The sequence below is a fragment of the Phyllostomus hastatus genome, unplaced genomic scaffold (genome assembly GCF_019186645.2).
Source record: "Phyllostomus hastatus isolate PE091 unplaced genomic scaffold, TTU_PhHast_1.1 phas_contig_98, whole genome shotgun sequence".
Taxonomy (NCBI): domain Eukaryota; kingdom Metazoa; phylum Chordata; class Mammalia; order Chiroptera; family Phyllostomidae; genus Phyllostomus; species Phyllostomus hastatus.
Genome location: NW_025333999.1, coordinates 6,660,342 through 6,687,362, shown reverse-complemented (window position 1 = coordinate 6,687,362; position 27,021 = coordinate 6,660,342). Strand labels below are relative to the sequence as shown.

The window sequence follows — 27,021 nt, the reverse complement described above, 5'->3', positions numbered from 1 at the left end:
AGCAAAGCCCAGAGGGGACATCTGGGTTTAAACTCGCCTAGGAGGAAGCAAGAAGCCTGCTGCATGGTCCTGCCAGGCACCAGGTGCTGCAGAATCCTCCATGCCTATCTAAGCTCCCTAAGGAAAAGGCCCTGACCACAGTTTGTTTCCATTTGATAAATAATAAAATATTGATTCTCCAGGACCTTGGACCACGAGACATTTTGTGGCTTCCTTGTTTGTGAACATGAACCCCCACCCAGCTGGTGGCACCACAGCCCTGACCCAACAGAGCAAGGTACCCATATGTGCCCAGGGACCCCGCTGGACATGGTGGCAGGAGGGAGGGGAGAAGAGGCGATCAGAGACACCCTGGCCAGAAACAAAGGGCTGTGACACCCCACAAGCTCCAAAGTGAGGCAGGACTCTCTCATCCCTGCTCCTTTCTCTACAGGTCCCCCATCGAAGCCAGGGGGCCTCCACCTTGCCTTCCTTCCTCCCACTTCCCAATAAATGCAGTTATTATTAACCCCTAAATGCCCCAAATCGGCCTTCCCTCTGTCCTCACTGTTGACCCCCCAAACTGCTGTGCCCACCCCTGTACCTGGCTGCTTGCACACATGGAATGAATGCAATACATATCTGGTTTGTAAAACACCAGGGACAAACTCGAAGGTCCTCGACCAACAGCTACAAACTGAAATTCAGTGTATGCCATGGTCGTCGACGGCGGCATTAAGAAATGCCAAGCCTCAGATTCAGGCACAGGTTTGAACCCAGCACCTCCACACACAGTGAACCATGGGACTTCTCATGCCTCAACTTCTCTCATCTGGGCAATGGGGGAACCAACAGGCTCCTACTCCGGATCACTGCAACAACCCACTGGGTACATGCATATGAGCCCTAGCACCTCTAGTCACTCATGTCGCTATCCTACAGGAACCCTCCATGGCTCCCCATCACCCACATGCAGGGCCTGTCCCAGGGCCCCTACCACACAACCACTTCCCTCCTAGGTCTCTGCCCACTCGTAGCCTGCTCCTTGAACAGTTCCTCAGTGTACAGGGTTCCAGCAGCCTATGCCCCATCCTAACCAGCTGGCAAACTCCCAGAACAGTATGGATAGGAGAACACAAACAGACACTGGGTTAGTCCAGCCTAGGTCCAACCCCAGCTCCCCCTCTAATGCTCTCTGAGCCTTGGTCTCCCCACCCGCCTGTAAACCAGGGAGGATGCCATCAGCCGCTGGGGTTGTCATCACATGTCTCATGGCATCAGGGACCTCCACCCACCCATCTGCACCTGCAAAATCCCAGCACACAGAGGGGTGCACTGCAGGGCTAGTGCTGCCAGCTTGTTCTCTGAGGTAGGGCCATCCTGGGCACTGCAGGGTGTGGAGCTGTATCCCTTGTCACCACTCTACCCAAGTCATGATAACCAAAAATGTCCCTAGGTGACTACAAGTGCCCCCAGAGGGCAGAATCAGCAGGAAACACCCATTTGTGATGCTCCCCCAGGACTGCATTCAGGCCAGTAACCCCCAAGCCAGACCCTACCGCTGACCTCTGAATAGCATTTCCCAGTCCTGCTTAAGGAGAAATCCTCAGCACCAAAAACAATCCCAGGCCCTGAGGCCGTCACCTCTCCTCACTGGAGCAGCACTGAAGGGAGCCACAGGCCCTGAGCCAAAACCAGGAACCCTCCAGTGCAGAGAACAGCAGAGAAAGGCCAACGGAGCCTTCCGTAATGCCTAAAGCAGCCTGGCAGTGTAACACAATTAACCCGACCAAGACCAGCAGGCTCACTGCACGGACAAGAGTCACCAGGCACTGTACCCCTAGCCAGCCTGGGGACAGTGACAACAAACACCCGCTCTGGCTGTATGGACCAACAATGATCACCACTGTGCCACCAACCGAGGGCTGAACAGCCTGCTCACCCCCTGACTGAGGCTGACCTTCACCTGGCACAGCCATGGTGGCTCTAGCATCCAGGCCTCCCAGCAAGGCCTGCATGGCAGGGTCCTGGACCCCCACTCAGAATTCAGGCCCCCCACATCAAACCTACAGAAGCAGAATCTTGGGGGAGCCTGCATCCTTCAGCTACCAGATGGTTCAGAGGCCCCCGAAAGCAGGAGACGCAACTCCCACCACCCTCCCGATCTTCCATGCTGCTCTAGACCAGTGGTTCTCAAACTGCAGGTGAGACCCATTGACCAGGGGTGAAAATGCCTTCTGGAAAGGGCTAGATCACAGGTGGCAAACACAAGGCCCATGAGGCGAATTCTGACCCTCTACCTTGTTTTATCCCACCTTGTTTCTACCCCGGTGGCAGCACCAGGCTCTCGATTAACTGTTAAGGAGTAGTTACATTTATATAGTCCTAAAATTACATTCAGCCCTTTGAAGGCTACTGTAAGGCTGATGTGGCCCCCAGTGGAAATGAGTCTGACACCCCTGGGCTGGATGGTAAATACTCATATTTTTGCCTCTCCAGGCTACATGGTCTCTGTCACAATGGTTGAACTCTGCCATACACCAGGTGTAAGGACATAGCTGTGTTCTAATAAAACGTTATTTACAAGAACAGGCCCAAGAGGGCTCTGCAAGCAACAGAAGGTTCAAGTTCTTGCTTTTAATTCCTCGTTCTGGACAGATCATGTATGCTCATCCTAGGCCTGAACATCAGCTTCACCTCTTCCCAGTTGGGGCCTCAGTTTTCCCACATGTACAGAGAAGGTGGAACCCCTCCTCTCTGAGGGTGAGTGAGCAAAAACAATAGAGGTTTGGTGAAAGCCACATGGTGCCAGGCAGAAACCGAGAGTGCAAAGGGCAAACTTGACTCCTCACCATAGGGTTACAACCTCAAACCTTCACCCCATGCCCCTACCACATCCTGCTTTTGGTCAGTTCCTAATGGGCCCCAGGGCCCTGGCTCCTGCTATTGTCTTTCTGACTTGTTCACCATCACTGTTGGATCCAGTGTGGAGTGAAGTCCCTAGTTTCTGGTGGTGGCTGAATGAAGGGTCCACCCAGGGCCTTGAAAGGCAACATGGTATAACCTGTGAGCTAGCCAGAGAAGGACAGATGTTCACACCTACAGATGGCCCTTAGGCCCACCATCTAAAGATTGTTTCCACAAGGTACCTGGACTCTGCAGGCTCTGTCTCAGCCTGAGATGAGTATCCCAGGCTTGCCATTACAGATGACCATGGACCGGGCAAAACAGCAGTAGTTTATTCTCTCACAGCTCTGGAGACCAGATGTCCAAAATACAGGTGTTAGCGGGGCCATACTCCCTCTGAAGGCTCTAGGGAAGGATTTTTCCTTGTCTCTTCCAGCTTCTGGGGCTCTAGGTAACCTTGGCTTGTGGCTTCATCACCCCAGTTTCTGCCATCATCACTACATGACCTTTACCCTATGTCTGTGTCCTCTCCTCTTTTCATAAAGTTGCCAGTCATTGGATTTAAGGCTACCTTAAATCCAGGATGATCACACCTTGAGATCATTACCCTAATTACATCTGCAGAGATTTCTTTTCCAAATAAGAGCACAGTCACAGGTTCTGGGGGTCAGGACATGGGCAAATCTTTTTAGGGGTCAGGGTGTGCAGCTTACAACCAGGAAAATGCTGGGGCCTTCTGGGGGCAGGGAGAGCTCCCCAACCTCTCAGCAGAGCAGCTCACAGAGTCCTGCATGCATGGAGGCTACAGATGGTACCAGACATTTGGAACAGCCAGCACAGAGGCAAATGGTGCCAAAGCCAGGACTGGGGCCAGGTCTGGGGGCAGCCTCCAGGCTTAGCTCACCTGAGCCACCACTGTACTTTCCTTCGGCCTGTGCAGAGCTACCCCTGTCACAGAGTAGGGCCAGAACATCCCCGTTCTTTCAATGCAGCCAGAGCTGCAGCCAGGCTGAGCCACATGGACTGCTTTGTTCATAGGATTTTTCTGGCCTGGGTCGGCTCCCTGGGATGCTCACAGCTTCCTGTGCCCTAAGCCCTGGGCAAGAGAGCAAAATACCCCACATGCAATCTATCCACACATCCTGGCGGCTCTGATATCAAAATACCATCAAAATCCACTGATTCTGCTCAAGCCATACCCCTCCACTCCCCAAACTAGACACTGCAATGGCCTTTCACTGTCTGCTGCCTTCCCCCTTGCCAGTTCAACTCACACCCATCTTTGCAGGACAGAAGGCACCCTCAAATAGTAAAACAGAGAGTTACCATATAACCCAGCAACTCCACTCCTAGTGTACACCCAAGGGAAAGGAAGACCTGCATCTACACGAACACTTGGATATGAATTATCATGGCAACACTATTCACAACGGCCAAAAGGTAGAAACAACACACGTCTGTTGACTGACAAAGGATAAACAAAATGTGGTCCATCCACACAATGGAGTATTACTCAGTCACAAAAAGGACCAAAGCACTGAAACATACCATAATGTGGACGAACCTTAAAACATCACACCAGGTAAAAGTCGTCAGATACAAAAGCCCGAATGGTGTATAATTCTGTTGATATGAAATGTTCAGAACAGGCAAATCCATAGAGAGAGAAAGCAGATTAATGGTTGTCAGAAGCTAGGGTAATGAGGAGTGACTGCTAATGGGGATGTGGTTTCCTTTTGGAGTGACAGAAATGTTCTGGAACTAGACAGAGTTAATGGTTGCACAATATGGTAAATGTTCTAAAACACCACAGCATTGTACACTTTAATGGGTGGGTTGAATGTGTTGGACATTATATCTCAATACAGCTGTTACAAAAATAAGAAGCAGCTCAGGCTTCTCACCATCACAAATACCCGTCCCCCAGGTGGAATCCAGGGTTCCCCAAACCACTCCAGCTTCACCTCTCCCACTGTCTCTCCACAAGCCAGCCTCTCTGGCCACTGACCTGTCCTCAACTTTGCCACACCCTCCCCACCTCAAGGTCCTGCATCTGCTTGTCCCACACATGGAGTACTCTTGCCTGGCATGGGGGGGCTCTGTCTCGCTCTCCAAGTGTTGCCCCCCCCAACCAGTCAGGCCACATCACCCTGTCTTTTTTGAGAGCCTGTGCTTCGTTCATTTGCAGCAATTCTCTCCTGTTAAAACCACACCAACTTTCCAAAAGCACAGCCCTTGTATGCTCTGTATGCTGCATTACTGCACCCAACATAATCCCTGGGACATGCTGGACAATCAAAAATGTTATTAGCCCTGGCTGGTGTGGCTCAGTGGGTTGAGCACCAGTCTGCAAACCAAAAGGTCACCAGTTCGATTTCTCATCAGGGCACATGCTTGGGTTGCAGGCCAGGTCCTCATTTGGGGGCAAACAAGATGAAAACAATTAATGTTTCTTTCCCTCTCTTTCTCCCTCCCTTCTCTCTCTGACAATAAATAAATACAATATTTTTTAAAAATGTTATTATGTGGAATGGACAAGTTATCTCAACTTCATAGGCGAGGACTTAAAGAGTTAAAAAACCTGCTCAAAGTCACACAGCAGAGCGCCACAGCCCCTCCCTGCATATCACACTACCCAAGTCTGAGAATGGTAAAGAAACACTTGTACACCCTCAACATGAAAGTGGTCTTCCTGACATCACACCCTGTCCTCTCACCCAACCTGGCCCTCATGTCCCTGTTTCTCAGGAAGGTGGCAGAGTTGATTCACTCATCATGCTGAATGGCCTTTCACAGGAGAAAGCACTGTGGGCATGTCCATCACCACTGAGGACTGTGAACAGACACACAGAAACACGAGTGGCCCTGCTCACTCCAGCAGTGGGCAAGCTGTCCTGCAGAATTCATGGGAGAAGAGCAGCTACCAACAGGGCCATGCCCCATCTGTTAGCATGTACAGGCGAAACCCTAGTGTGTACTGCAGAGGGAGGCAGTGAGGGAAGGCTGCAGCTACAGAGCAAGGGCAGGAGAGGAGCCTGCATTAAGTGGGTTCACTCACCTGCACCAGGCACTACAGATATACCACTTGCCACAGGCAATGACCAAATGGATTGGGAGCAAGGTTGTCCCTCTTGGTCCCAGGTAAGAGAAAAGTTATCAGCCTGACCAGGTGGCCCAGCCATGAAAGTAGGGGCAGAGCTTTGAACTCTATCTGCCCAGTCACAAGGGTTGCACCCCTGCCTATTCAGTTCCCTTCAAACTGAAGGTTTTTGGTCCTCTGCACTGCTGACACTGGGGCCAGATCACCCACTCTCTGTGGTAAGGTCTGTCCATGGGGTGGTGAACAGCATCCCTGTTCTCTCCCCACCAGGTGCCAGTAGCACCCCCACCCCCAGTCACAAGATAACCAAAACCAAAAATGTCTCCAATCATTGCCATATGCCCCCTGAGGGGGCAGAACTGCCCCCAGCAGAGAACACTGCTCTGTCTCTACAACCCAGTATAAGCTCATCTCTGCCCGGAGACCATACCCACCACACCTCCCCAAATCCTGAAGTCAAGGAAGGCAACAGAGAGAGAAAGGGAGGGAGGAGATGCGAAATGGTTACCAGGGCTGAGAGAACTGCTGTCTCCATGCCTTAAAAATCTTTTCTAAGTCTATCAACGGATGAACAGATAAACAAAATGTGGTCCATCATACAATGGAATATTATTCAGCCATAAAAAAGAATAAAGTCTTCTGATTCATGCTTCAACATGGATGAACCTTGAAAATATCACACTTAGTGAAAGAAGGCAATCCCAACATGTCACATAGTGTATGATCCCACATATTAGGTAAATCCATAGAGACAGAAAGCAGATTGGTGGTTGCCAGGAGCTGGGGCAGGGTAGAATGGGGACTGACTGCTCATTAGTACCAGGTTTCCTTCTGGGGAGATGAAAATGTTTTGGGATTAGACAGTGCTGATGGTTGTACAACTCTGTAAATACACTAAAAACCACTGAATGGTTGTACACTTTAAACAAGCATACAAGTGTATAAACAGGCTGTTAAAGAAACCTTTTCAACAACAATAATCCATGCCCAACCCTAAGGCAGAAACAGGATCTCCAATCATGAAGACAGCCATGAACTTCACACAACCACCTTCTTCCTGTCATACTACATACATCTGATACTAATTGTGTGCTGGCACACAGTATGTGCTAGAGACAAGATGACATAGACACTCCTGCCCTCCGAAGCCCTGACTTACGGTATCACTCCAGTTGCTCACTTTCATTCATTCATTCATTCATTCATTCATTCACCAACCATCTCTTCCTCTATTTCCTGAGCGAGAACATGTGCTGCTGGAGCAGGGACAGGCAGCACCTGAATGACAGTGAGCACCCGACCAATACGCACCAGAGAAATGAAGACACACATTCTAGTCTATAATGTCACTATCTCACAGAGAAACAGGCAACTATTTAAAAAATAACATGACCTGAAAATTCCACTCGAAAAATCAGACTGGAGCTGAAGTCACAGAGGTAGGTCTGCATGGGATGGTCAAATCAGTAGCCAAACCCAGAGAGCAGCAATGTGGATGTCAAACCCTCTCTGAGGCCCCAAGGTGCAGGGTGGGCGTCGCACCACTCTGCAGAAACACAGAGGACATTACCGACACCTGTGCAAAGCATGCTTGCCTCCTGGTCCACAAGGAAGGGCTTGCTAGACACACTTCACAAAGAAAGACAAGGCCCGAGGAGCTCAGTACTTTGCCATGATCACAGAGCCAGAGAGCTGAGGTCCAGGAAGAAAGCCAGGCCACCAACACCAGCCCCAACCCAGCCCATGCTCCAGGGCCACAGTGGCTTCCAGGTGAGGTTAGCAGTTACCCATGCCTGGCTCTCCACACCAGACCCAGCCAACCACCTGAGGAAACCTGTTCCTCCACCTTGTTCCTTTGTCCCATCTCCTGGTCCCCACCATATATACTGCATGGGGAAGAGGAAGCTATCTTCATTCGAAGCTCCAGGACTGAGCACATCTGCCTTCCTGACTCCCTAAGGGCCCCACAGGAGAGGGCATCTGACCTTGTCCTCAGGTTTCCTAAAGGTCTATTCTACCTCAGATATGCAAGTGGAGACACATGTCCTTCTGCCCACACCCAGAAAATGAGACACAGACATGAATGATGTAGACATCCATCCCTTCAGGTAGCAACATGTGGAGTCACTTGTCCCCTCAAGTAGCAATGATGTGGGAGCACCTATCACTCACCCCCAGGTACAAGTGATGCTTTCAAATGACACCCAGTTCATACACCTCAGTGTCATCCTGTCTCCCCTAGGCAGCAGTAACATGGGGCCACCTGTCCCCCTCAGGTAACAATGATATGAAAACACCTGTCACTGTCAGGTTACAATCTAGTGGTACCTGCTACCTCCAGGTGGTAATGATATAGAAGTCCCTGACTCTCCATGTAACAATGATGTGAGGGCACCTGTCCTTCCCCCGCCCCGGTCCGGGTAGCAATGATACGGGGGCACCTGTCTTCATCAGGTAGCAATGATGATGGGACAACTGTCCCCCATTAGCTAACAATGATGTGCTAATAACATGGAGGCCCCTGGCCCTCCAGGTAGTAATGATGTGAAGACACCTGTCCGCCATCAGGTACCGATAATGTGGGGCACCAATTCCGCCCACGATGCCCAGAGAGTGGGGACACCTGTCCCCTCTGGCCGGGCCAAGCCCCGCCCCGCCGGGCGCCCCGCCCCCGCGGCGCGCCCCCGCCCCGTGCACGCGCTGGACACGCGCCTTCTCCTCCCTCCTGGCCCTGAGGGGTGGGCGCGGCAGCCCCCTCACCCGCGCGGCCCGCGTCAGGCTCAGGTCCTTCATGACCTCCTCGAAAGCCGCCGTCTCCTCTGCCTGCTTCTGGTTGTGCAGCGCGATCTTCTCGCTAAATTTCCGCGGATTGTTCGAAGTCGCCATCTTCTCACCGCCGCCTCCTCCTCCTCCTCCTCCACCTCCTCACCCCCCGCCACTTGCCAGTGCCACCACGCAGGCGCCAGCCAGGCCCGCGGGCGGCGGGCGGCGCGCAGGCGCGGCGGCAGTCGGAGAGCGACGCAGGCGCACAGGAGAGGCGCACAGCGCGGGGGTGACAGCGCATGCGCGCGCTTCGCCAGCGCAGTCGGGCCCGGCGGGGGGGGGGGGATTTCGGCGCAGGCGCAGTGTGCCTCCTGGCCCGCTGGACAGCGGCTGCTGGCTGTTGGGCAGGGTCCAAAAACAGGCCCGCCTGACAGAGTATCTTTCAGGAGGGAGCCAGGCACTCCCAAACCCCTTCGATTTACAGGGATGGGGCCAGATCCTCCAAGGACAGGGAGCACCCTGAGTCTGAGCCTTGGCTCAGGCCAGCTCATCAACTTTGCGATTAGTCCAGGACGTTGCTCATCCCCGCATTCATTGACTGAACGACTATTTGAGAGACAATGTGCCAAGCAGACGTGGTCCCTGCCCTCACGGGGTGCACAGTGGGGGAGGGGTCAGACATAATCCATGAACAGATTGACCCAAAAATGATTCAGATGGTGATAAATGTGATGGGGAAAATAATTCAGTGATGGGAGGAGGGTTGGGGGCACTGGATCTGAGCTTATCAGGATGAACACTTCATAAGGTATATAAATGTCTAATCACTGTGTTGTACACCTGAAATTAGGATGATATTGTATATCCACTGAAATTGGAAAATAAATTATTATTTTTTATTTTAAAAAGAATTCAGTGATGGGCTTGCAGGAAAGTGGTGATGTTAGGGAGGAAGCTTTCCACCATCAGCACCATCAGGGAAGGGGGAGCATCTGAACTGAAGCCTAACTCTTGTGAGCAGCCCCAGTCCAAAAACCTGGGCATCCTTAACACCTTTCTGTCCCTACCATCTCACATTGTACCAATTCGTATTCTCTGAACCTCAAGCCCAAAGAACCAGAACTACAGAGCTTCAGCCTCCTCTCTGTGAATTTCTCCAGCCCAGCCTTGCTCAAGGATCCTGATTTTTGCCATGGGATGCTAAAGGGAAGGTCCAGAAATCCCCCTCAGACCCAGCAGTGAACTGGATAGTAGAGTCTCCCAGATGACAAAGGGATGACCCAGGGAAGCAAAAGGGGTTCCGTCTGATACCCAGCAGTTCCTCCCTAAGCAAAGGGACCCCAACCACCAATATCAAAGGTTTATATTCAGGATACCCTAGGGATTCTAGGGCATGGATAGGGAGAAGCCAGGAAGGGCAGCCAGGGGAGTGTGAGGCAGCTGTAATTGCACAAAAAATATGTGATTTATTAGAGCCAGGGATGGCTGAGGGGGAACACTAGTGAAAAAGATGGAAACATCTTTCTCCAGATAGACTTTTAGTCCCACTTTCCAACTGTTTAATGAAATTTTCATATGAAATGTATATACATACAGAGATTTTAAGTTGCAGTGTCCTGGGCACTGCCACTGCTCCATTTATTCTTTTTGTTCATGTGGTTTTGGGAACTTTCATGGACTCTAGTGTTTTTGCCTAACAAGCATCTGCCCCCCTTTTTGGGTGGCAACAAACAACTGCCCTACAGGGAACACTCATTCTGAAGTCCAAGAAATGTGGATGGACCTGGTCTCACCAACTCCTTTTCCCCACAAACACCTCTTCTCAAGTTGGAGGTCTTAGACAATCAGCAGAGCCCATTGCTGTGATCTTCACCTTTGGTTCAGGGAAGGCATGTGACCCAATTTGCCCAATAAAATGCAATTCTGGAATTTTTGCTTGAATACACTTTCAATTTTTGATCTCAGCTCAGGGGAGCAGACAGAACCCTGGAAGCTGCTGCCTTCAGAGAGTACGATGTTCCCTGGTCATGGGACACACACAGTGGCACACTTCAGATAGGGCCCTCAGGGAAGGTCTCTCAGAGGAGGGGCCTGAAAGATGAGAAGGTGCCAGCCATGAAAGGATCTGGGGGAAGAGCGGTCTGGGAAGAATCAACAGTATGTTGGAAAGAGAAGCACCTTCTTTGCTTGAGTGGCTGATATGAAGGATAACACAAGCCTCCAGTGTCAGAGGTCACTACCTGAAGAGAGACAGGCCAAGAGAGTGAACAGAGGCAAAGGTAAAAAGAGAGAGATACTATCTGAGCTCCTGGATCCAGCCATGCCCAAAGATAGACAGCCCTGTGTTTTCAGTTACGTCAGCCAATAATTTAGTCTCTTTTTTTGCTGAAGTTAATTTGAAGTCCCTTTTCTGTCCCTGGCATTAACTCAGACTGCAGCTTCTGGGAGTCAAGTGCAGGGCTGGGCATCCTACAGAGTGGAGAAATAGTGACAGAGCACACAGATGTCAACTGCCATTGCAAGTTAAGCACCAGACCCAGAACTAGAACTCAGGTCTGAGAGCAGAGCTCAGCTTCCCTCTCTGTACTGGGGTTTGTAAGGTTTGAATGAGATTAACACAAGGCAAGTGCCTGGCTCGTAAGCACTCAAAAACCCTGATTACCTTGATTACTTCCCAACACCCGCATGAAGCTGGTTTCCAGGGAACAGAAAGTGGAGACAAAATTTTGGGGGTGGCAGGGTTATCAGGTCACAAAAAGGGGCTGTGCCTCCAGGGCAGAGGTGAGATACCAGTGCTGACTCTATTTACCCTCATTCAACCCTCACCCCAGCAGTGACAAGATCCATCCTAAACCCTAATGATGAGTCAGAGGAAGCCATCAGTCCTACTCATTGCACAATGGCTGGACCTTGACCCAAGCCTTCCTCCTGCTCCATCTGGTGACTCAGGAAGCACCCAGCCCTGACATTTTCACTTTCTTAGTTTATCAAAGAAAGCTGCTGCCACCCAGTATGGCCTGGCTGGGGCTTCTTGGAGTAGCCGGTGGTCTTTGTAAGTTGGGGTGGATCTCATGATGCCCATTGCACTTAGGAAAAAATCTGCCCTCCTCCTAGTTGCCCACAAGGTTCTTGCCCCTCTCCCTGGCCCCTCACAGCAGCCGCTCCTGCTTCCTTACTCTTCTACCTCCAGATCTTTGCATGTACGGCCGATTCTTCCCTGACTGCTCTTCCCCCAGATCCTTTCATGGCTGGCACCTTCTCATCTTTCAGGCCCCTCCTCTGAGAGACCTTCCCTGAGGGCCCTATCTGAAGTGTGCCACTGTGTGTGTCCCATGACCAGGGAACATTCCACTCTCTGAAGGCAGCAGCTTCCAGGGTTCTGTCTGCTCCCCTGAGCTGAGATAAAAAACTGAAGTGTATTCACCCTTCCCAAACACTGCAGGGCTAGAGTTCCCTAAGTGATGCAGAAAGGACACAGACATACCCAGTTCCCTACTTTTAAGGCTTATTCTCTATCCGTTAAAGATAGTGAGCACTTTGGGCCTCATATTATATTTGTTCACTGTTTTCCTGGGTCCTCAGAGCTAACACAAGACTAGGCACAGAGGGGTAATTAGGAAGTGTCTGTTAAATGAATCATCTTCTGACTGGGAAACTCCTATTTATCCCTCCTCCAGAAAACCCATACTGACCCCTGAGGAGAACTGTGCTCCTCACCCTCGGCTCACCAAGACCTGGGTCCTTCTCCAGCCAGTCCTGATCCGAAAAAGCTGGGAGTGTCCAATTGTTGAATAGCTCCGCTTTAGTTACAGAGCACGTCCAAGTGTAAGCCAAGAGATGAATCCTTATACACCATTTCCTGCTGCCTCCAGGATTTTGTTTTCCCTCATCTACTCCATAGATCTGCTTGGTTCCATTTGTTCCTTGCCAGTTTCCCCAGCCTCAACTTGCACCCTTCCCTTTCTCATGTCCTCCATTCCAGCCTTGCTGCATCCTGCCTCAGGGCCTTTGCTCAGACTTCTGTCTAGAATGCCCTTTCCCCTGCATCCAGACCCTAACACTACTCAACATAAAGCCTCTAAATACAAGCTAAATAAAAACCTAAACTGCTGAGCGTTCTACCTGGCCCAGCCCCTGCTGATTCTCCAGCTGTGTGACAACAGGAAAGTGACTTCAACTTTCTGAGCTTTGCTGTCCTCCCATGTTAAATGGGAACAGTGGTGATCCTCATGGCAGATTCTTGGGAAGATTAAATAGATAATGCTAGTAAAGCACTTAGCTTAGTGTCTGCTTCCTTGCCAGCATTCAATAACTATTAGGGGAAGCAAACACTACTTCAGGATGTGTTTTCATGCCTTGCTTTTCTGCACAGCCTTATAAGGAATCTTAGTTGATCTGGGATACCTCCATTGCATGGAGGTAAATTTGGACCATTGGACTGAGAAGGCAAAGAATAAACCATCTAGGGCCTGTCTTTGACTTCCAAACCAGGCCTTCATCAGACAGAGTTTTGAAAACAAAGCCAGAGCCAGGTTTGATTATGATGCGAAAAGGAGAACCAGTCAACAGAGGCCAGAAATGCCAGGCACAGTGCTCACTCCTTACAACTGAACAGGTAGGGGTTAGATGAGGATGCAGGTACCTGGGCCCCCCACCCTGGGCTGAGTGTGGGGTTGAGGGTGAGACAGGGCAGGACTGCCACGGAGAGTAGCAAGAGGCTGGTAGCTGAGGGAGGCAGGGACTTGGGGGATGGCTCTAGGGCAGGGGTCCCCAACCTCTGGGTCGGGAACCAGTAGTGGTCTGGGCCTGTTAGGAACCAGGCCGCACAGCAGGAGGTGAGCTTGAATGTAATGTTCTTGAATTATCCCAAAACCATCACCCCCACCCCATCCATGGAAAAATCATCTTCCATGAAATGGTCCTCAGTGCCAAAAGGGTTGGGGACTGCTGCTCTAGGGACGGCAGGACCAGGGAAGGGCAAGCAGGCTAGCTCCTCCTGTTGCAACCACCAGAGGGAACATCCAATGACAACACATTGCTGATGCTTGGCTGAGTTGCAACTGAACTCCCCCACGCAGACCCCCTGCCCACTGTCCAAAAGCCCAAGACATTTACAATCCCAACCTATGTGACAAAAGAGGATTCCCAACCTTCAGGGGATACTTACTGGCTTTTCTTTTGGTGGCCCAACAGGCTTCTCTTTTTGGTGGCCCAATGTCTGAGTCCCCAACCAAGCCTGGGGAGTCCCCCCATGGGAAGTCAGCCCCCACTAACAAAAGCCCCAGAGCCAACAGTGTGATGGATCAAAACATGGGCCTGTTCCCCATCCATTCCCATTTCCTACCCTTTACCTCGCCATTGTGCATCATTCCTTTGTAAGAAGGAGATTTATTTCCCAGCCCTGATTCTGGGCTTGGCCATGTGATTTGCTTTGGCCAATAGCACACGGGCAAAAGCATCAGCATACAAGTTCCAAACCCGGCCCTCAGGAAGTCTCATGTGACTCCACTTGTCCTCTGGCCCCATTGTGGGAGGACATTATTTTGGCTGCCTGCTGGTCTGAGGATGAAGACAGGTAGGGCTGAGCACTCCCCCACCTCACCCCACCCTGCTACTCCCCATCCTTGCACCTGGAAGAGAGATGCCCAGCTGAGGGCAGCATAGAATAGGGATCCACAACTGAGTCACAGATACATGAAAAACACCCATTTATTTTTGTATGCCATTGAGATTTGAGTTGTTACAAGGAGGCAACAGCTGACTAGCACACTCATGTACTCACTTTTCCAGGGACACAGGCAGCTAGGTTGGCACAGGACATGGGGTAGGCCAATAGGATGTTTCCACCCAGGAGCAAGTGATACAAAGAAACACAATCAGGGCAGGCGCATCCAGTTTCCAGGGGCGGCTATGGCTGAGTGCCAAGAACAGATCGCATTGCCATTTGAGACATCTGGATTCTGTGGTGGTGGCACAAACACCCTCACCAATCAGTCACCTGATCTGACTTCAGTTGATCACCCCCGCTGCCCAGCCACCTTGATTCTTCCTATTTTCTGAGCCTGGTTTTCCCACCTTCCCGCCGCTTCTATGAGCATTCCAGCAGCCTTCCAATGCATGTTTTTGCTATTGAAGTTGGACAGATCAGTTTCTGTTATTTGCAAAAACAAAACAAACAAACAAAAAAACCCTGACTTATGGTAAGATTGGGAAACCTCAGCTCATTACCTTTATATTATAATTTTATAAGTGTCTGGGTTGCAAATATTAGAATAGTTGACCACTAGTATCTTAAGATATTAAGTATATTAAATACCATAGACATCGTGATTTCTCATAAAAAGGAATCTGGAGATCAGAGTTTCCAGGGTGGGACTGGTGGCTTCATGATTTCTGGGTTCTTGGAGGTGGCATCTCTGTTCCTCTCTTAATGCTCCTCATGGCCACAAGATGGCTGCAAAAGCTCCTGGCATCCTATGTCCTCATAGGAAGCATTAAGGGATGGAAGAGGGCAATAAAGCTTCTCCCGTGACCAGAAACTCCCACCCCAGACCTTCCCTTAAAGCTTACTGCCCAGAGCTGGGAAGTTCGCCCAGACTGAAAACAACCCCTGCAAAAGGCATTACCAAGAAAATCTAAGCCAAATCCTAAATTAACCCCCACCCGAGGCTGGGCACACTGCTGCTGGCGCCAAATCAGGGCTCTGTGGGTGAGGAAGGAGAAATGGCTGCCAGGCTGACCACAGCAGAGCCAGCCACAAGAATTGGGCTGGGGTCTAGTTGTGGAGAAGCATGGACTCATGGACCACCTGCCCTTGGGGGTCCGCAGATAGCACCCACAGATGCTAGAGTGGATGAGGCTCTGCGCCCACCTTCCCACCCAACCTCTCATTTGTGCAATAAACATTCCTGGCAGTGCCTCCTGGGACACACGGCCAGGTGCCCCTAATAAAACCCATGCTTGGAGACTCCACCATGAGAAGTGAAATCTCCAGGGCCCGTGAGAACAGAGGAGCTATAGCTGCATTCCAGGACACAAAGCCAGGGGCAGATTTCCAAACTGGCCAGGTCCAGGGCAGATTCCCACCTCACACAGCTCCCCCAAGGCCCCTTTGGCCCTTACTTGCTGCGAGGCCCCAGAAGTCACACTTGGCCTCCCTCTCACGAGCCTGCATCCCACTGTCCCCAGAGACAGCGTTTTCCCACAGCCCCGGCCCAGGTGCAGAGGGAGGCTCCGGCAGCCGAGTCCAGGGCCTCGGTGGGGAAGCAGGCCATCTGGAAGGAGACGGGCTTTCCTCAAGCTCGGTCCCCATGCACAGTGGATGCTGTCCTGGGTGAAAGGTGAAGGGAAGTGATAAGGTGATGAGCTGCAGACCCCTTCAGGGTACCACACAGAAATGGCCAGACTGGGCCAGGGATGTGTGTGCAAGCTATTTATTCAACTGTGGATGAGCAAACACATGTGTGCAGGTATGCCTGAGTGTGAGCATGTGTGTATGTGTGTGCAAGCCTCTGTGTGTATGTGTACACATGTTCTGCCTTTCTCTGAAGGACACAAACGTTCACAAAGTAAAGTTTCAAGCCAGTTTCTACTAAATTAAAAACAGCTTTTTCGTGTTTAAAGTTTACAATACAAAAAAATAATTTTCCTTTCTTCCAGGGGGGTGGGTGGAGAAGGAGGGATAGGGGGCCCCTGAGAACATTCCATGGACCAGCCCAGACGGTTACGCACAATCAACCAGTTAGATACAGCAGCGCCCCCTCCACTCTGTGCCGGCACCCCTGCCAGCTCATTGGGGACAAGATGTTCTGAGGTGTGAGCTGATCTGGGGGAACTTGCAGCTGGCAAAGGCTCCTCACTGCCCCCCTGAAGGGGCTGTGCCTCCAGCAAAAAAAGGGGTCTCTTGGGGGAGCTCAGGTTAGGGCAGTGGGAAGGGGCTGAGATGTTCTGGTAAAACCCCAAGGGCCACGGCTTTCCTTTCAATGCCCCTGGCAGCGTGGGCTCCTTCCTCATTCCCAACCAAATTCCTATTTCAACACTGCCTCCTCACTCAGCCTCACCCCAGGCTGCTGGACAGGAGCACCAGGCCTATGGTACCTTTTGAAGGTGACCTAGAAGCCTCCCCTCTCAGAAGGCTATAACATGAACAGCAGGCATTGTCCACTAATGTGCACAGTGAGGCTGCCACAAAAGCAGGGACCAGGGGTAGCTCATAGACCTCTTAGGCCCTATGGAAACGTGATAACTTCATGCTTTCTATTTATTTATTTATTTTTAGAGAGGGGGCAGGGAGGGAGAAACAGAGGGAGAGAAACATCAATCAGTTGCTTCTCATACAGGCCTCAACCCAAATGGGGACTGAATTCACAGGCCAGGCATGTGCCTTGACTGGGAATCAAATCGGCAACCTTTCACTTGATGGGACAACATCCAACCAACTGAGTCACAAAGGTCAGTGACTTCATGCTTTGTTTAGGCCTGCTCTTTCTTTTCTGCGTTGCAGTCTCTGGGTAGAGGAGCTCCATAGCCACATGATCTTGCACCCCAGGCCTGAGCATATGGAGACAGAACCTGAGCATATGGAGGCAGAACCTGCTAAGGCTGGGAGTTGGCTGGTCGCAGGGGGCTGGGCCACCAGGCACATGGAATAGCCTTGAGAGTCGCTGGGGCCCACTGGGTTTGCCATCTGTCTTACCAGTGCCGAATAGTAGTCCCGGCTCCACTTCCCACTGCCCTCACTCATACCCCTAAGCTAAAGACTGGCCCCCCTTCTAGCTCTTCTGCAAGGATGGGAAAGGGTGAACTGGGAGAGGGGTCCCCAAATGCCCAGAGGACAGGAGGAATCTGTGACCTATCAGGCTCCACAAGCTCAGTGCTGGGCCTGCTCCATCTTTCACCATAACATTTTTATTAAATACTAGGAAAATATTAGGAGACAACGTCTGCTAAGGTATGAGGTTAATTCTTTACACAGCGAGTGGGTCACAGAGACATGACATCAATCATCTGTTAGCAGCAGAGAGACACTTTAAGTTGCCCCAAGGGTACAAACCCCATTTATAAGACAGCAGTGCTGGCTGCTTTAAAAAAAAAAAAAGCAAATGGAACAACAGAAAAAAAGGTTTAGAGACCAAAACAAATGCAGCCATAAATGCTGTGAAGCCCTTGAAAAGAAAGGTTCCCATCTGCCCAACTTTCTGCACTGGTAGCCTTGAGCCAAGTGGCACTTTGACCTGAACACAGGACCAAGGGAGTACAAGGCTGGAGAGTGGACAAAATAAAGATCCTTGAACAGACCTGTGGAATGCAGACGTACTGAGATTCTAAAGCAGCATCCTCTTTCATCTGTGGGACAGGGACATTGGCCCAATTCTCCTTAGGGCCCTCCACATTGCCCAGTGGGAGGCCTGAACCTATAAAAACCATCTCCAGGAGCTGGCTGTGGTTTTTCCTTCTGAAAGCAAATGAACAAACACCTTGAGGGTCTCAGACCAAGGACAGGAGTAGGGGCAATTGCCGAACCCTCCCTATGGCCTTCCTCCCACTCAACAGCTTGGGCTCATTTTGGAGACAGAATTACCCTTGGTCATCACCTCGATCTGGGTGCTTCCAAGCCCCTCCTGCTCCAAGGGGTCCAAATGACAGAGATGTGGAGTGCAGTTATTTTAAAACACACAAGCACAAGAAACTTGGGAGGAGGAAAGTGGCATACCATGAATTTGGAATGACACCAATGAGCCCTCATCTGAATGTCTGAGACTGCCAGGCTGAGGAGTGGGAGAGAAGCGGGGCACAGTAACACTCCCGATTCCCGATTCCCGCCCCTGAGTGAGGACCCTGTGCAGATGAGAAAACTGCCTGAGGCTCAAGTTTTCTGCCATAACATGTCAGCCTCCTCACTGGCAGGCTCCCTGGGCAGGCGCAGAGCCAAGCTCTGCTTCAGGAAGGAAGGACCCTAGGAAAGAGGCTTATCAACACAGAGGGCCTACACAACCAGCCAGGGGTGGGTGGTCAAAGGTTTGGGGTCGGGGTGATGAGGTTCTCCATAGGATATGTGCTCACCAAGCCTCTGGCAAGAACAGCATGCAGCCAGGTCATGGCAGGAGGGGGTGTCCTAGTAGCTACCTCCTGCTCCCAGCACGAGGCAGCAGGACTGAGGCACAAGCGATGCCTGCAAAGGACTCAGGGAAGTGCAGGTCACGTTCCCACTCGTCCGTCTCGGTATTATACACCTGCACAATGCCTGTCACGTTGTTGAGGCGCCAATTATAGCCCCCAACAACATAGATTTTCCTGTCCAACAGGCAGCAACCAGCCTCTGACTGGCCAGCCCTCATGGGGCTCACGCTGGTCCACTGATCGGTCTCAGGCACATAGTACTCCACAGCCAGCACATCAAAGCAGCGGTCCACATGGTCCATGCGGCCACCCAGGGCATAGATGCGGCCACCAGCCCCCACCATAGCGTGCAACACTCGGGGCTCACTCATGGGTGCCTTAAACTCCCACTGGTCGGCTGCAGGATCATAGCAGTGCAGTGCCTTCTTGTCCTCTACTGAGATGCCATAGCCACCTGAGATGTAGAGGCGGCCCCCAGCCGAGGCACCTGCATGGCCCCAGGTGCGGCGCTTCAGTGAGCAGGCATAGCCCCACTCATTGCGCCTCGGGCAGTATCTTTCAACTGAGGCCAGGCTGCCAGCTCGGTTGCGGCCACCTGTGGCATAGACCATGCCACACAGTGCATTCAGCTGGAACTGGATGCGGCTCTCCTGCATGGCTTGCAGACGCAGCCACTGGTTCAGGTGCGGGTCATAGCGGTAGCAGGTATCTACTGCACCTTCACCACTGCGGTACTGTAGGTGCTGACCCCCAGCCACGTACACAAAGTTGTCCAGCACAGCCACGCATGTGTGGCTGCAGCCCACCTCCATCTCTGTAAGCTCACAGAAATGGCGGGCTCCTGGCTCAGGCAGCTGGTATACTTTACTGCTAACAGCATGGTCACTGTCAGTGTATGGTGTGCCACCAAAAGCCACCAGAGAGGGTACGTCGGAGCGCACAACTGTGCGCGGGGACTGCATCTCGTGCTGCCGAAAGGGCAGCACCTGGTAGTTAAAGGCCTCTAGCAGGTACTGACGGCACAGCACGTCCTCCACCATGAGGTCCAGTGTCTGCACACTGTCCACCAGGTCAGACGAGTGCATGAGTGGGAAACGGATATGGCAGAGCACATGGCTGGCCCGTGGCCGCCGGGCAGGATCGTGCTGCAGCCAGCGGACAGCAGCACGGAACAAGTCAATCTCAGCACAGCTCTGTAGCCGGTTACTCTGCAGGAAGAAGACAAGGCGTTCCAGTGGCAGCTGCAGGAAGTCCTCCTCGGCAGCAATCTGCAAGAAGTGCTGGAAGGTGAAGGCATCCACAGACTCTTTGAGTGAGGCCAGGCTGAAGGTGGTGGCCATATGGCCGATGTGCAGGCAGGTCTCCACGCTCATGGCGGCCTTGAGGAACTCCTCACACAGCTCCACCACTGGCAGCATCTGCAGGAACACAGCTGCACCTAGCACGTCCTGCACACAGTCCAGGTCCAGTGTCACCTCGGCGCTGTAGGCAAAGTCAATGATGTGCCGTAGGCCGCGTGCTGACAAGCCCTTCAGCTCAATGATGTCCTGACTTGCCTCCCTCATGCCACCTGTGAACATGGCCCTAAGGGTCGGAAACATAGCACGTGGGTTCAGGGCACTGAGGGACATTGTGGTCACTGGGATGGCCTGGCCCTGTGACACAGGCTTGGCCCACCAGGGAAAAGCAGGCCAAGTGTACATTAAAGACACGCAAAAAGAAAAGAAAAAAAAGTTTAATCCATCCCAAGTCACGCTCCTTCCTACCAACAGGAACTCTGTACTCTGTCCCAGTGGTGGGGCACTGCCCAACCCTACCCAGATGTGAGCAGCACTGGGGTAGGCTGGTTTGGGGAGTGGGGGCCAGGTCCCCCTCTGACCCCTGCTCCTGGCAGAGTAGTGCCCCTGGCAGGGTAGTGGGGGAGGAGGCCAAACCTTAGCTTTGGCTCTAGGGAGAAGTCTCCAACTCCACCTTAGTGTCCAGCAATGAGGACCAGTCCCTCAATAAGATCAGGAAATACAATGGGGGAACAGCAGGGGAATGCACACCATAGTTCATAGAGTCCACTCCCTCCCCAGCACACTCACCTGAATAGGTGGCTCCACCTTCCCCTGCCTGAGTCTCAGCCGCTACCGTACAGGAATAGTAAGGCAGTAAAGGTCGCAGGTTGAGCACCTATTAAAGGACTCCAACTGGGGTCTCTGATGTGTCCAGAGAAAGGCCCAGGTAATCAGGGAAGCTCCTGAAAATGGCCCACAGGAGTCCCAGACCACTGTGAGACCTCCTAGTGAGTGACCCCAGGTCTGTCAGCTGTGTTTTCCTGCTCTGGGACATAGAACCTGGGTCACAGCCCCTCACAGCCTTTGTTTGGGGGCTCTCCACCAGGAAAAAGGGCGAGAATCCCAGTGCCTGCTAGGAGTTCATAGGAGGTTCTAGAAGATGGTGCAAGCAAACTGGCCTCTCATCGTAACTCTGACGGCCACAACAGCTGACTGAGGGGAGGGAACTTCCCTTGGCTATTTACTAACAGATACCTGTTACTCAGTCACCCCTAGTATGGGCCAGGCTCAGGTGGTGCCTTGGGACCATCAACTAACAACTGCCCAGCACTCCATGAGGCAGTGCCACAGCCCTTCCAAGAGCAGTGCTTTGCCAGCCCCAGGGCCCTGCCCCTTCTTGTCCCTGTGAGTCCCATCAGCCTGTCGAAGGCAGAAGCAGTCATGGCGACGAGAGGGAGCTTTGCCTTTTAAGGCCTCACCAGCTGCAGTACCAGCGCAAAGGAGCCTTTAAAGGGCATTTCTGGCTGGGGCGGCTCGCCCGTCCCCAAATCCAGAATAAAAATAGAAGCGGCGCCCCAGATGGCTTGGCTTCTCTAGCTCCCCAGAAGGGCCTCATTGAGCCCACAGGGCAGGCAGTCGGAGGGCAACTGGGCAGGGGAGAGATGCAGCCTGTGGTGTGCACCAGGGGTGGGGCTCTGTGAGATGGTGGCAGGGATGCCTTGGCCATCACTGGCAAAGTAGGGCCAGAGAACCTACCCCCAGAAGGGAACTTCCAGGCAAAGGTCTTCACAGCAGACTGATCCATGCACCTGGCAAGGCCTCGCCTGTCACGTGGGGACTAGAACAGAACCTGGTACACTCTGGGGCCACTATTGGGGAGTCCCTCCTTTCCTTCGTCCTGAGTACAGGTATCACTAGGGCAGGGACTTGTGCCAGTCTTCTCCCTGCTGGATCCAAGGCCAGCACAGCACCTGGCACACTCAGGTGTCAAATAAAGACAGTGTGGATACCTGGCCAAGCTCTGACATCCCTCAGGGCAGAAGCTGCTAATTGGGTGACCATGGGCCACCTCTGTCCCCCAGGTATGTTCTTGCCTGTGCAATGTCTCCAAAAAGTTTTAAGTAAGTTGCAAATCTGAGAAAAGTAGTAGGTCTACTGGCCATTAGGCCAACACCAGCCACCTTCCCTCATAGCCATCCCTCCCTGGATGGTGCTGAACTTGCCCCTCTCGGAAGGGCCTGCACTCTCCAGCCCACACCCTGAGCCTGTGCTAACCTGAAGTAGTCACTGCAGGCAGCCAGGACCACCTTGTGCGCATGGAAGGTCTCTCTGTTGACTGTGAGCACGACGTCCAGGAGCTGGCCCTGTGAGCGAAGTGTGGCCAGGCCCTGTAGGAGGCTGGTGCTATGGCCAGGCGCTGAGAAGGTGCACTTGAGGGCTCCGTTCTTATCGGCCATGCTGTGGGAGAGCAGGGTGGAGTTCGAGGCTCAGAGGTCTCAGGGCAGGCTGGTTTTAGCCCAGGGACCCTGGGCAGCTCGCCCAGACTCTGAAGCTGCTGCAGGCACAGGCGAAATCACCAGAACTAGCCCCAGGGAAGGAGAAACAAAACTTGGGTCTCAACTGTGTCTGCTACCTACCCACTGACTAGCCTTGGCAGTGGATGTCATTTGCCAAGTGATAATGGCAGGATTTCACATAGGACCTGAGGAGACCACATGTCTCTTTTTTAAAAAATTGAGGTGAGATTCACATAACATAAAGTTCACTACTTAACATGTACAACTCAATGGTATTCAGTACATTCACAATGTTGTATAACCACCACCTCAATCTAGTTTCAGTCCATTTCCATCATCCCAGAAAGAAACCCCATCTCAATTAGCAGTCACTCCCATGCCCCCCATTCCCCTGTCCCCCTGTCCCATCCCCTGGCAACCATTAATCCACTTTCTGGTTCTATGAATTTGCCTTTCTGGACATTTCATATAAATGGAATCAGATAATAAGTGGTTTTTTTATGGCTTTTCTCAGTATTATGTTTTCAAGGTTCATCTATGTTGTAGTGTTTATCAGTGCTTCACTCGTTTTTACGGCTGAATAATATTCTACTGTCTAAGTGTGTGAGTACACAATTTCTTTATCCCTTCAACCATCTATGGACATGTAGGTTGCTTCCAACCCTCTCCTTTTCAAAACTCTATCTCATTATTTTTAATTCTAGATGTGTCTCCTGAGTGCTGCACTCTCCACATCACCAATGTCCCCTATGCCCCAGCAAGCCCCATGGATAAACCCATCTCTCTTCTACAGAGGCTGGGTGGGGTTAAGGTGCTGGCACAGAGCCCCAGTGTGAGTGTGGAGGAGGAACTACACCTGCAACTTCCCAGGAGCACTAGGCTCTAGGGACAGGGGTGCATCTCACTGTGGAGGAGAGCGTGCCACCTCCAGGAAGGCCTGGCCTTCAAGGCCCAGCCACTCTGACACCTGCCAGCACACTTCTAGTTCCCAGCACCCTGGGGGAGGGCAGTCACATGACCACAAAGTCACAGGGAAGTTTTCAGGAGAATTTGGCTTTGGGCTGTGCTCTGTGGCTGCCTAGTCAAGGGGAAAGGTCCACTGGTCCCACCTTCCAAGGACAGGAATAGGCTAAGCAGCTTGCCCATAACCCCAGGGCTGTTAAGAGGATACAGCATAATCTGAATCCATTCCCGGGAGCAGCAGGCTGCATGGGATCTTCTGGTCACCTCCTGGCCAATGTGGGGGAAACAGAGCAAATTGTGGGGAAGTCACAAAACCAAGAATATCTCTGTAAGAAGATAGGTTTACCAATGAAGGCAGCTTGCTGAGAGGGTGGGGATAAGGGAAGCAGAGAATCCTATACCTCCAAATGAGGAATCAGGAGAGAAAAGAAAAATTATTTTAGATTTTTTAAATGATTTATTCATTTATTTTTAGAGATAGGGGAAGAGAGGGAGAAAGAAAGGGAGAGAAACATCAATGTACGAGAGATACATCTGTTGGTTGCTTCTTATATGCCTCCAGCTGGGGGTCTGGCCTGCAACCCAGGCATGTGCTTTGACTGGGAATCAAACTGGAGACCTTTCGGTTTGTAGGCCAGCACTCAATCCACTGAGCCACACCAGCCAGGGCTAGAATTTTGTTTTTAGGTTTTAAAAAGGAGTGATGGAAACAATCCAAATGTCAATCAGCGGATGAGTAGATAAACAAAATGTGGTATGTGTACACAATAGAATATTACTCAGCCTTAAGAAGGAATGAAGCTGATTCACACAGCAACATTGGTGAACGTGAAAAACATGAATGCTCAGTGAAAGAAGCCAGACACAAAAGGCCACATGTTGTATGATCACATTTATATAAAATGTCCAGAACGGGCACATCCATAGAGACAGAAACCATATTCGGAGGTGTCAGAGTGATTGCTAATAGGGGCAGGGTGCCCTTCAGGGTGATGAAGTATGCTGGAACGAGATGCAGGAGATGGTTCCACAACACTGTAATTGTGCTAAATGCCACTGAATTGTTCACTTTAAAATGGTGGTTTTATATTATATGAAGTTCATCCCCCGCAAAAATACTAGAATGAAAAGACATCTGAGCCTTCTTAGGTCCTGCATAAAACCCTTCATGACCCCCAGCACCTCAGAGAAAATGAGGAGGAACTTCATCACTCCCAAGTCTCCTTTGCTGCTTCATCTCAGAAAACTTTAGCAGAGTGAATGCATTAGTGAATAAATGGTTTGGAGGACCCAATACATCATTTCATCCTCCAGACACAACAGGAGCAAACAATGTCATCACCTCCAGAGTCAGGCCCTAGTGGTTCAAGAAACCCCCAGGACTTCCCAGCCCATAGCTGCCCCACTGTCCCAGCACTATGCTCCCTCTCCAGCCTCGGGCTCTCTGGAACTTGCTTTCCCACTTCTGGGACCAACACCTGCCTACAAGTGAGAGCCAGGAAGGTGAGCACCCATCTTCCCAAGAAAGCAGGAAGAATAAGAAGTCCCCTCAGCCCCAGTGCCCACCAGCTCCCAAAGCACTATAGGGAGTAAAAGGGCTGATGCCAAGCCCAGGGCATGTAGGTGGTACTGGATCCATGCAGTTGCAGGCAACCTGAGGTCCCCGACCTTGCACCTCAGTGTCCTCTCAGAGAGCCTTGGGAATGGGAGAGGGCCAACCAGGGGTAGAGGGATTTTGAGGTACTCAGAGTCTCAAAGATGTGGGATATGACCAGGTGACACAGGATATGATAGGAGGAAGACAGCTTGTGCTTGATGGAAAGGTTTCCCACCATGGGAAGCAGGAACACACAGGATTTGGAGTCCAGTGCAATCGTTGTCTGGGTTGTCAATGCTGCGGGGCCTGGCATGCCTGGGAGGCTGAGTATGCAGCCCTCCTGCAGGCTACAGAGGAAAGCAAGAACAGGGGCTCAGGAGCACCCTGAGTCTCCAGCTTGGCTCAGTTGCCTCTCCCCACCAGGTAGAGGGGATGCCCACTTCACAAGTCTCCTCCTCTCCCCAGCACAAAGCAGCCAGAGCTGCTGTGTCCAGCCCATCCTCCCTGACTGCTGCGTCTCTGCTCTGACAGTTTCCCAAGACCCCACGATGGACCCAAATCCTGAAGATATGAACAGAATGTCATTGGTTCATGGACCCTAGAGAGTCAAAGTGCCTCAAAGAGCACCAACCCCCCCTACTTCTCCTCTGTCCCCCACAAGGGCTACTCTCTATTGGACAGCCACTGCCAGGACACCCCCAGGAATGGGGCCCTGATGATACCCTCTGATGGGCCTCTGGGCCGCCTCAGCAAAGGCCATGCCCCACAAAAGCCTCTAAGGACCCATCAGGCACTCAGGTCCATCCTACTCCTCATCGTTTTTTTTTCAGCCCCTAGACCCTTACCTGTGGGTGGAAGGACACAGCATGAACAAGGAGTGACCTTGTGCTCACCTGGTGCACACCCTAGGCCCTGGGGAACAAAGAGGTCAAACCATCCAGAATCAGCTTCACACTGCAGCTGTGGGCATCCCAGGGAGAGGGGACAGGCACAAGGCAGAAAGCTGCAGAGGCCAGAAAGTGGGGGTGCCCTGGCTTCTCTTTCCAGCCCTGCCACCCCTGTGCTTAGACAGTGATGCCCATGGGGGCTCTCCGTAGGGGGAAAAGGGCTTGGCTGCATGCTGGGTTCTGGGCCTCACTCCCCGATTCCACAGAGGGCTTCCTGGCAGCCTTGCCTGGGGCCCTGCCTGCAGTGAAGGCATGCTGAGATGTCTTCCCCAACCTCCACAGTCCTGCTGGCCCCTCCAGCTCCTCCAGTCTGGACAGGTAAGCTACCTTCTCTGTGCAGCACATGGACCTTGGGGTCAGAACAGCTGGTGTGACCCCTTGGAGCCTCCCTCCCTGGAATAGACTCAGACTCAGTAGGTCCAAGCCAGTAAGTCACCTTCATCACTAGCATCCCCTAGAGCCCAAACCAGAGCCCAAAGGTTGGGAGATACAGATCAGTGAGACCTGCTCCTCAGGAAACCTGCCCAGGCTGTACCACAGACCTCACCTTGCCAGGCTCTGGCACCTGGTGTGAGAAGCAAAGGGAGGATTCTGACCCCTGTCCTGCTATCAGCCAACTGTGTGACTCAGGCATGCTCCCTGGTCTCTGGGTCTTTATTTTCTTGGCTGTCAAACAGGGCAGGCAGGAGCACAGATGTGACAGGGCTGTGCTGAGGCTTCTCTGCCCTCATCACCTCCTGGGAAGTAAAGGACCACAGACCACCTACTTCCACCAGCTTCCCTTTGGCCTAGGAGGTGGCAAGGCCCAATGGGGAGCTGTATCCTGTCACTACCTATATGAGCCATACAT

The 27,021-nt window shown here is 51.9% G+C and overlaps 2 protein-coding genes across 9 annotated transcripts in view; both read right to left on the bottom strand.

Annotated features, from left to right (window-relative positions):
* The window catches only part of CRTC1 (CREB regulated transcription coactivator 1), a 59,903-nt gene extending 50,979 nt beyond the window's left edge, over nt 1-8,924 (bottom strand). For all 7 annotated transcript variants that reach the window (XM_045853609.1, XM_045853611.1, XM_045853612.1 and 4 more), the window contains exon 1: nt 8,747-8,924. In XM_045853609.1, the coding sequence (XP_045709565.1) occupies nt 8,747-8,872 (126 nt within the window). In that variant the 5' untranslated portion in view covers nt 8,873-8,924. The remainder of the gene's footprint in view (nt 1-8,746) is intronic.
* A 5,533-nt stretch (nt 8,925-14,457) lies between these two features.
* KLHL26 (kelch like family member 26) overlaps nt 14,458-27,021 on the bottom strand; it is a 29,622-nt gene continuing 17,058 nt past the window's right edge. The window contains exons 2-3 of one of the 2 annotated variants that reach the window (XM_045853616.1): nt 22,423-22,605; nt 14,458-20,452 (exon numbers count right to left, since the gene is read on the bottom strand). In XM_045853616.1, the coding sequence (XP_045709572.1) occupies nt 18,871-20,452; nt 22,423-22,605 (1,765 nt within the window). In that variant the 3' untranslated portion in view covers nt 14,458-18,870. The remainder of the gene's footprint in view (nt 20,453-22,422; nt 22,606-27,021) is intronic. The other variant, XM_045853617.1, reaches the window with a different exon arrangement.